Source organism: Chaetodon trifascialis, chromosome 13, assembly GCF_039877785.1.
Source record: "Chaetodon trifascialis isolate fChaTrf1 chromosome 13, fChaTrf1.hap1, whole genome shotgun sequence".
In the NCBI taxonomy this organism is placed as follows: Eukaryota; Metazoa; Chordata; class Actinopteri; order Chaetodontiformes; family Chaetodontidae; genus Chaetodon; species Chaetodon trifascialis.
The window spans coordinates 6,372,501-6,382,500 of record NC_092068.1 but is presented as its reverse complement, the minus strand read 5'-3'; the positions used below and the strand labels follow the sequence as shown (position 1 = coordinate 6,382,500).

Sequence of the window (10,000 nt, the reverse complement as noted above, 5' to 3'; positions counted from 1 at the left end):
TGTTTGTTTAAGCTGTGGCGGGCGTGCAATGGTTTTGTGTATCTTTGTGTGAGAGTCAGGTATAAATCAGGACAGTCGAATGCATCAGTGTGTGACGAGCTATTAGCAACATGCTGTTCATACAACTCTTTGACACACACACACTCACACACGCTCCATGTGTATCTCCTCCACCATGACAGACAGCCGTTTTCCCTTTGACACGCTCATATTCTCCTTCAGTCATCCTCCTCTGTCCGCTCCCTTCATCATCGGTGTCATTACTGTGCCCCTACCCCCCATTAAAACCATTAGGGTATGCTTATTTGGCCCAGGACCCCCCTTTGAGGATCAGGTTCCATAGTAACCTGGCCTGTCTCCACGGTAACCTGGCCCATCTCTGGAGGAATGCGGCATTTCCCGCTCTTTTGTCAGGCCACGTTTTGAGTGGCGCAGCAGGCCCAGATTGAGTTGCACCGGGTTTCATAAGCGTTCTGTGTGTGCGTGTGTGTGTGTGCGCGTGTGCTTACGTGCGTGTGTTAAACTAATTGAGTTGGCTGTCAAAGCAGGGTCTGTGTGGAGTCTTGGAGCACTACTGTAGGGAGGAGCACAGCTTTAGAACGGCATTGAGTTACTCTATAGTTGCCCTGCCTCAGGATTATGCTTATATTTCAGAGGAAATACATGTGTGTGTGCACGTGTGTGTTCATTTGCGTGTCCATCGCTCTCCGATGGTGTATGTTCACAGGTGGCTGCCTTGGCACAGCCGTGGGCATTTCCAAACAGACACTGACGCAGCCTTTCCTATAAAAGTCAAAATAGAAAGGAACAGAGGACGCTGGCTTCTTCAGGCTGGCCTGTTGTCTGCATCTGTTTGCTGCACAAAGGACTGTGTGTGTGTTTGTTTAGTTTGCACAGACGTTGGACTGGATACATCTGCAGACATTAAGCCACCGGGAATATTTCAATAAACTTAGATGCTACAATTTTAGAAATACTTGGCAAGGCATAATATAGTCAAGATGAGCTAAAACTGTGTTAATCCTCAGGGAAGATTCAGCTTCAGCAGGATTCAAAAGAAAATCACTGACTTTCAGATTTCTTTTGTAAACAGAGCAGAGGGCAGCGTAGTTTAAGCTCTTTTCAGACGTGGAATGCATAATCTATCTGTTAAAGTAATGGCTTTTTGGCATTCAGACGTAGTTCTCCATTACGTACAGTAAATGCTTCATGATGTCTTCATTCAGATGTGACTGAAGCACTGTGGATTGAGTTGTACTGCTCGAGCAGTATTTGGCACCTGGTGCTTGAGGTAGCTCTGACAGTACTCAGAGTAGGAAAACATGACAATGATAAGATATTATTGTGTGACACTGATTTATTTGCTCTTTGCACCTGCAAATGTAGGAGCCATGGCAGACCTTGGTGGCCAACCATGAACAGCCCCTAAACCTTTATCACGTCTCATTCCTCTGTCTGTCTGTCTGCCCTCTTTTCCTGTCATCTCTCTGCTGTTGCCTCTCTAACAAAGGCATACAATGTCCAAAAATGTGGAAAAATGAGAAATAAAAAGGAGAAATGATGCTCATTTAAAGAAGGCATTAAAACCCATTTTTCTAGACTGATCTGATCAGACTGCTCCTCGACGGCATAGTCAATGAACTTCGGCTCATTTACAATTATTCTTGGTTTATCATAGTGATGTTGCTCAATATTAAATGACAAATTCATGACATGATGTTTAGTATCAGCAGATGTATATTGAGATAGCATGTTAATGGATGGCAGTGTCTCTGGAAATGATTCTTGACGTAGACAGGAGATTTTAATAGAGCCAACATGTTTTCCATGCAGCTTCTTTAAGTTTGTTTGACACTTCTGTTTTAAAAAAGGAGGCAAAAGATCAAATACTCAAATATTAGACAGGTTTGTGTTTGTGTCACCATTCCAAAGTGGCACCACCCAGTTTCAGTAATCAGTTGAAGGAAGATAACCACTCTGAACGTGTGTCCTCATCCTATGTTATCATCTAACATGAAGATTCATGTGTTTGCCAGATTCAGAAGTCGGTGATCTCCGTCAGGAAGCTCTGTCCGTCCTCATGGCCTCAGACCTCCTCACCCCCAACACCTCCTCTACCTCCCTGGGGCCCGGCAGCACCCAGTACCTGCTCAGCCTGTCCCGGGTGGCCCTCAGTGCCAGCGTGGATATCCCCAAGCTCTGGGGGGGCCCTCAGCTCACGAGCCAGCTCCTGCAGAGTCTGCTGCAGTGCCCACAGTACGAGGTGAGGGAGCTGGCACTGGAGGGGGTCCTGAGGAGGCTGCAGGAAGAGGAAGAGGAAGAGGAAAAGAAGAGACCTGAGTGGCTGAACGAGACCACCCTGTCTAACCTGACCAGCCTTGCTCTTCATGAGACACACCCCCCATGTCTGGCCAAGGTGAGACCACACACACATACGCACAGAGGCATTATGGGAGGTGCATTTGTTTGTTGTGTGTTTGTTGAGAGCCTGTATGTGTGTCTGGCTGTTTTACGGATGTGAATGTGTGTGTGTGTCTGTGTGTGTGTATGATCCCTTGTGTAAGTCTGTGACAGGCCATAAGCAGCATAATTTCAGACTCCTGTCATCACACAATGATGAACCCTTACCAAAAAATATGTTTTTCCTATTCATCACAGTTTTTACAGAGCTACAGGGACTTTGGCCGCAAATTGATTAAATGTCCAAATCCATCTTGCAGAGGCTTGCGTGAGAGGCTAATCGGCCGCAGGGGGACACGCCAAGCACGCTGGCAGCGAGCTGACTGGCTAACTCTCACTCTAACTTACACACACTCATGAGAGGTTTTGTAAGCTTCCACTCTAACAAGTTTTGGAGGAGAAAATGCAGCCTATTTCCTGTTTGGGGACAGACGGTCTTATTTCAATGTGATCATAAAGCGAGGACAGGCAGCCTGCACATATGCTCTGTCCTGCTCTGTTACTCCTCCAGAGCTGACATGACTCAGCACTGCTGGGACAGTCTGGCTGTATGTGAGTCTGCATGCAGCTGCAGACGTGTGTGTGTTTTATGTGTGTTGTGCTTTACCTTTTGGAGGCATTGCCATGCATGTGTGTGTTTGGCTGCGCATTCTTCGCCAGGCACTGCTTTACAGGGCAGCCGTTAATGTTTAAAGTGTCAGCCTTGTTAAGTGGAGCCTCCCCTGCGCCAAGGACAAGCCAGCCCAACGGGCCAGTTTCCATAGCTCTCCCTGGACTCCAGTGAAGCATTCTGGGAGAGGAGCAGGAGCAGCAGTCGACCAATGACATAGTGTTGATCTGCTATTCTATCCAATGATGATGCTTCCAACGTTTGAAGAAAACTATCCTGTCATCTTCAGTCATTATTCATAACACATGTGTTAAAGGAATCTGCTGTATTAGAGGGCTCATAGGAAACAGGACAGATGGAAGTCTGCACGGCTCTGAAACTGTGACTCTTCACATCCTCAAACTTCACACAATATTCAGTACATATCAATGAAGCAAAGATAAAAAGGCGTATTCAGCACCATATATGGCGGTCCATAGGGTTTCCATGTCCATTTGCTAGAGATACATAGAAGCAGTCCCTTTAGTCCCTGTCAACAAAATGAAATTATTATTGAAATGAAAAACAAATTAGGAAATGACACACGGGGTCTGTCCCAACCCACACTTTGACTGCATTTGCCAGCAGTCAAATGGCTTCTGGTTGTGTGACACGTAACTGCTCAAGACACAAATGCAAATACACGGAGATGCTTTGTTGGTTTTATTTTATTTCCCCTTACAGTAAAGAATGTCTAAGTAGGATGAGGTGTTATTACAAGTGTGCATCAATGAGGGTACGAAGTTAACTGGGTGTTGTCTTGTTTCAGACCTGGACGTGCTTGCTAACTACTTGGCAGCATATGATGGTGCACTTTGGTACTCGAGACAGACCCATGAAATTAAATGGAAAGTGCTTCTAGACAAACATGCAGATTTGCAGCATGTAGTCTGTTTTTAATGTCTGTTTCTTGAAAGTTTGGAGTTTGTGTTCTTCTGACTCTTTTCCCTCTAAGAAATCAGTCATCCTGTGGTTTTGTGAGTCACAGCAGCTACTGTATGAATTTGTATGGAGCCATGGTTTGAGCAGCAGGTGATCTCCTCACATCACTCTGCTCTGAAAAAGTTTTTCTCTTTATACAAACCATAGCCAGTTTGGGGTTTTGGATTCATTCTGATTTTTTTGACATTTAAATAAAAGACATGTAGTGACATTTCAGCTGGCAGTCTCGCTCTCTTTGGTCGAAATCTTTCAGGGTTTGGCTCAGGATCCGCTTTTGCCAAGGATGCCAGAAAATACCAGAGAAAAGTAGCGATGCCTTGAGGCTGCCGTGGCTAAAAAGACAGAAAGAATAAGAGCTAGATAACGCTGCAGTGCGAGCTGGGTAGAGTGTAATGTTTATTAACAGGTTTGTGTGTGTCTGTTCATGCAGGGTGGGCGTCACTGTTTATTTGCATGTTACGGCTGTGGAAGTCTGTACGCCTGAGTTGGCATGTTTTCCTGTGACTGTGTATATTTGAGTATGTGGGCAGTCGAGTGTGTTGCAAGACAGGAGCTCATTAAAGCTGCTTGTAAAAGTCAGAAGCAGCAGAGACGGTCAGACCAGCTGGGTTGGAGCTGAGAGTTGAATACCTGGCAGACAGACGGGTGGATGAACAGTGAAAAACACACAGGCAGTAGCCGGGATTTAAACTGTGCGTGTTTTCAGTCACGCGGTAAATGCAGTAGCCAAAAGGATAATGGCACTAGCTTGGCTTTACTGGCCCAGTGATTGATTTACTCTCACTGGAGTTGCCAGTGGACTCCGTGAAGTATTATCTGAAAAATGCACTGTATGTCCACCAACCTCCCTGACAGGTGTAGAGGGCTGCTGTGCTCGTTTGGCACCATGTGTCGGTGCATCAGGATGTTTCCAAATGACTTGTCTCCAGCAGTATGAAATGTGGATAACATCAGCTGCGTGTGCACACTGTGTACTATTGTTAAAAGGAGCCCGTGTTTTTGCACTGTGCTTAAAGTGTGTGTGGCAGCGAAAAAAACAAAGTGAAAGCACAGCATTGACATGATATCACATCATACAGTTGTTACAGTGTGTTTCTGGTCACCTCATAAGTCTAATATTCACTCTCCTTTTGGCTCCATTGTGAGGAAAATGTCTGCCTCTTAAGCTGCTAAAGCTCCACTATGTTTCACTAGCTAGTGGCTAGCTCTAGCTTTGTCTGTCTCAGAACAGCCGGGAGCAGTGAGGTCTACCGTGCTACCTTGTCTTTTTCCTGCTCACATGCACAAATATAAACACACACACAGATGCTCACACACCGACACTGCATGCACCCGCTCGTCCTGCTCTCCACCCACACAGATCCTATAAAGCAAGCTTTATTTTAAAGCTCTAATAACAGGTTGGGCCCTTGAAAGAAATAATAATCATTGAGATATGCAGGAGGAATGTCAACATGTGTTCTCGGCTGGATGTGTGTTTTTAACGGGGGTCTCACGCAGTGGAAAACTAGTCTTTTCCTCCTCTGACTCGGTCAGCTGCCTCCCTCTCTGGAGGAGTGACCGGGCAAAGAAAACAGCATTGAAAGGATGGAGAGGAGGGGGACGCGGCGAGGGGTGAGGGAAGCAGAAAATCAAGTTTAGGAGGTTAAGCTGAATGGATGTGACGAGGACACGAACGGCGAAGAACACATTACTGCGTGAATGAAAGAGGGAGATACAGACGAAAGCTGGGATGTGTCTGCAGTTCTGCACATCTTTGTGTGCTTGCATGCGCTTGTGCATCCATATACATGTATGTGTGAAAGAGAGAGCGAGGCAGCTGTGTACCCGTGGTTAGGGTGTGCATAGGGAGGATCTGACCGGTGTGGTAAAAATACCCTCGGGGCAAATTGCCAGCTGCACTGCAGAGAGGACACCAAAGCTGTGTTGATGGATGGCCCTGAGCAACTTCCCTCACCAGTAGCTCCAAATGTGTGTCTATGTGTGTGTGTGTGTGTGTGTGTGTGTGTGTGTGTGTGTGTGTGTGTGTGTGTGTGGGTGTGTGTGAGAGAGAGAGAGATGGAGGTGAAAATGAGTGACTCCATTAATATCTTATTTCTCACTCCTGTGACAACCTGTGTGTCTCTTCCTCCTCTCAGGTCCTCACCGTGTTGTGTGTGCTGAGCTCCAGCGGTGAGCTCCAGTGGAGGGACGGTGGAAAGACTTTGTCCCAGGAGGACGTCCTGATGCACCTTCTTGCTCTGGCTCACAAATCTGTTCACAGGTTAGAGAATACCCAGAAACTCATCTTTAACGTCATCCTAAAGTCATCAAAGTTTGGGCCAAATAAAGGAGCTATTCCATTGTTTCAGTAGGTGGAGTTTACATGCTCTACAGTGTGCTAATCTAGGACACTTAAATGGGTATGGTCACCTGCAGCACTGAAGGGTTCGAAGAAATCACCATAAAATTTGTTGTCTTTCACAGTTACAAACTACCAAAATCACAGTCTGGCTCAGTTTGTATAAAAAACTTAGAGTGTTTCACAGCTCTGTGAAACTGTCACGAAACCTGAAAACACATCCGCACGTCCATTTAATTTTGAGAGAATTTGCCTCTGATCCACTGTCAGGGGACCAACAGAGAGAGCGACTTTGCCATCCCCACAGCCCTGCCAGTAACATGGCTAAAAATTCTGAAAAAGAAGTGTGACTGCATTGGAAATATAATGTTTCCCATTTTCTGGGTCTTCTAACCCATTTTAATCTGAACATCTTGTACATAGACCCTGTTTACTGTGCAACATAGCATTCAACAGGCCTTTACCTGTAACTTTAATTCATTTCAAGGTAAATACTGGAAAGGTTAGGCAACTGTGAGTCCAAAACACTTGCTCCCTCCTGAAAACTTCCTGTCAAAACAGTCCCTAAGCAATCCCAGCCGAGCTTTTAGCTGTGATGGATGGAAGAGTCATGAATGTACTACAGGTCAGAATGCAACCGCAAACTCCTCCTCCTCCTCCATTTCCCTGTTTTTTCTGGCTACCTCCACTTGTGAAAGAGCCCTCACGCTGCTGTGGCAGTCTGGCTGTCAAGCCTTCATTCAGAGTTCCTGGAGGGGGGGCCAGGTTCAGGTTCACTGGCTGCACCTTTACCCTGCACCGGGGCACACCTGGACTTAACGGGCCCCTTTTCTGTGTGGGTGTTTGTGTGGTTGCTTATGCATTGTTGCAGCATTTGGATAACCAAATTGTCCACCAGCCACAGAGATCGGTGGCTTTTAAAAATAAAAAGTATATCTTTGCTAAGGTCCAGGAAGCATGAACGGGTCCAAACTGACAGAAGAGATATCAGCACATTTAGATACACGTATGATCTAAATGTACATACGTTGCTCAGATGAAGGTCTGATTGACTGAAAGCTCAAAATAAAGTGAAACACAGCAAAGATCTACAGTAAGGTGAGGAAATAAAAAAGAAATGCAAACGTGGATGGAAGCTGATATTTGTGCTCTCAAAGGCAGCAGAACATTATTCCTACTTTAGATTACTCACACCTGTCCGGCTCAAACCATTATTTTTGTCATTCACGAGAGCCTCTTGACTCACAGGCCCCCTCTTACCACAGACCGATTTGGCACATACTGTTCCAGTATGTGTGTGTGTGCGTGTACTGTAAGCCCTTTGACATGCATTGACAGACACACACACCTTCCTTGACAAGCCACTGCTGTACTTTTCTCACCCCGACAAGAGAATACAGGCTTGAATAAGGATTGGATTACAAAGGCTTTTAGCCCCGTGAAGCCTTTTCCTGGCCGCAATCTTGGACCTGGGGATCCACTTTCCCCTTGGAGTGGCCCCAGGGTTATGATTAGAGCCGGGGAGGGATGGGATTGGGTTGCTGGCCGCCCTTGTCTGCCGTGTGATTGAATGGCACTTGGTCTATTGTGATCCATAATGTAGTGGTGAGTACCAGCACACTTCTTTTGTGGATTGTAAGCCAATACAGTTGAGTGATGTGTGTGTAGTTGGTGGTGCTGGAGTATTACGTGTGTGTAATGGTTTCCACAGAAAGACCCGAGGAGCACATTATCATTTTCAGACACGGTCGCTGCTCTGATAAGTAAAATTAAAGGGCTGGCTCGCCCAAACATGTACTCTGTCACTAAGAAACCTCAGAAATGTCCACAGAGGAGGGGGTCCCTCTTACGGGACAGACATTAAAAATAAGCTAACCAACTTTGGAAGCTGGTATCAGGTGTTTGATTTTGTGTTTCAGTGTGGAGCTCCACTGTGCTGCCCTGACCTTGCTTTCTGAGCTGGTGGTTCAAATGGTGAACTCTAACCCTCAGGTAAAGACCGACTGTGCTAATAATCTCTCAGCCTTGGGTTGAAATTCCGATTCACAAATGTTCTTGGAGAAGATGTTTGTTGTTGCTGCCACCCTTCAGCCCAATGCTGTTTTGTAACTGTGCCTTGCAGCTTAGCATACAGCTTACTGAGCTTACCAAAGGGCAAGTTCTGCTATCACTCTTATTTGATTTTAAATGTAAGTTTTGACAGTTCATTTAATTGTAATTGTTGCTGACATATTTGCTAACAGTCCTTGTTGCCGGTGGTCATGTCAGCCAGTTTTCTTCCTTGCAAGTAGCGGTTGAATACAAACATAGTGTATGTTGCTTAAGGAACTTCTGTAAAGCTTAATGTGTTTTTTTTTTTTTTTTTATCCATCTGTCATCCAGGGCGCGAATGCAGTGGCTTGTTTATCTCAGTGGGGGGCGCTGGTGTGCTCATGCTGCAGCGAGGAGCAGCCAGTGGAGGTGAAGCTGACAGCTGCCAAGGTGCTGGTCAACTGTACAGCCACTGTGCTGAGCAGCCCTCATCTGCCACTGGGTGAGCCTCGGTTATGCAACCGCTGAGGGAATGTTTACCTGCCAGGCAGTCAACATAAACACTTTGATGTCAACAGAAAAAGTCAGATGTTTGTTGCAAAAAATAAGGATTTCTCTGAAATCTTTATTTTCTGAAACCTATCAAAGGGCAAGAAATCTTTTTGTGGATCAGAAATGCAGAGCTCAAGTAAAGAACTGTGTGTTATCTACCTGTGCGTGCGTGCGTGCGTGCGTGCGTGCGTGCGTGCGTGCGTGCGTGCGTGCGTGCGTGCGTGCGTGCGTGCGTGCGTGCGTGTGTGTGTGTCTGCGTGCGTGCGTGTGTGTTTGTCAGGTCTGTCCACTACAGTCTCTCTGTGGAGGAGTCTGTTTACGCTGCTGCAGGACGAAGACCAGGAGGTCCGAGATTCAGCCTCTGACTTCATCTCTGTACCAGCACCTCTGCTCAGTACAGGTACACACACACACACACACACACACACACACACACACACACACACACACACACACACACACACACACACACACACACGCATGCACGCACGCACACACACACAGTATCTAATACTGTACAGCATTCCTGCTCAGCACATACACATCCATGATTAAGTATGTTATACACACATTTGCCTGCATGGGATTTACATGCACACTCCCTCAAACACATACACAATATGGCCAAGAGTCAGAGGACACCTGACCATAACATGAGCTTGTTGGACATTACATTCTAAATCCTGTATTGGACTGTATTATGGACTTGGACCCCCTTTTACTGTTGTTATAGCTGCCACTCTTCTGAGAAAGCACAAGATGTTCTGTGGGGGTTTTTACACCCATTTCAGCCAAAGAGCGTTTGTGAGATTGGGCACTGATTGGGTGAGAGCACCCAAATTGCTAAAATGTCCTTGTATCTTATTGCATCAAGAAGACCCTTCAAGAAGGAAGTAAGGGGCCGAGTCCAAACCCTGAAAAACAGCCCTAGACCTTTACCCCTCATCCACCAAACTCTGATTCATCCATCCATCGGGCTGCAAGATGGTAAAGCATGAGTCATCCTTCCAGAGAACATGTCTACA

At 46.1% G+C, this 10,000-nt stretch overlaps 1 protein-coding gene across 1 annotated transcript in view; it reads left to right on the top strand.

Moving 5' to 3' along the window:
- The window catches only part of thada (THADA armadillo repeat containing), an 86,094-nt gene that overhangs the window by 64,479 nt on the left and 11,615 nt on the right, over nt 1-10,000 (top strand). Inside the window, exons 32-36 of the mRNA XM_070977281.1 lie at nt 2,037-2,416; nt 6,190-6,314; nt 8,312-8,384; nt 8,775-8,925; nt 9,256-9,375. Coding sequence (XP_070833382.1) covers nt 2,037-2,416; nt 6,190-6,314; nt 8,312-8,384; nt 8,775-8,925; nt 9,256-9,375 — 849 coding nt within the window. The remainder of the gene's footprint in view (nt 1-2,036; nt 2,417-6,189; nt 6,315-8,311; nt 8,385-8,774; nt 8,926-9,255; nt 9,376-10,000) is intronic.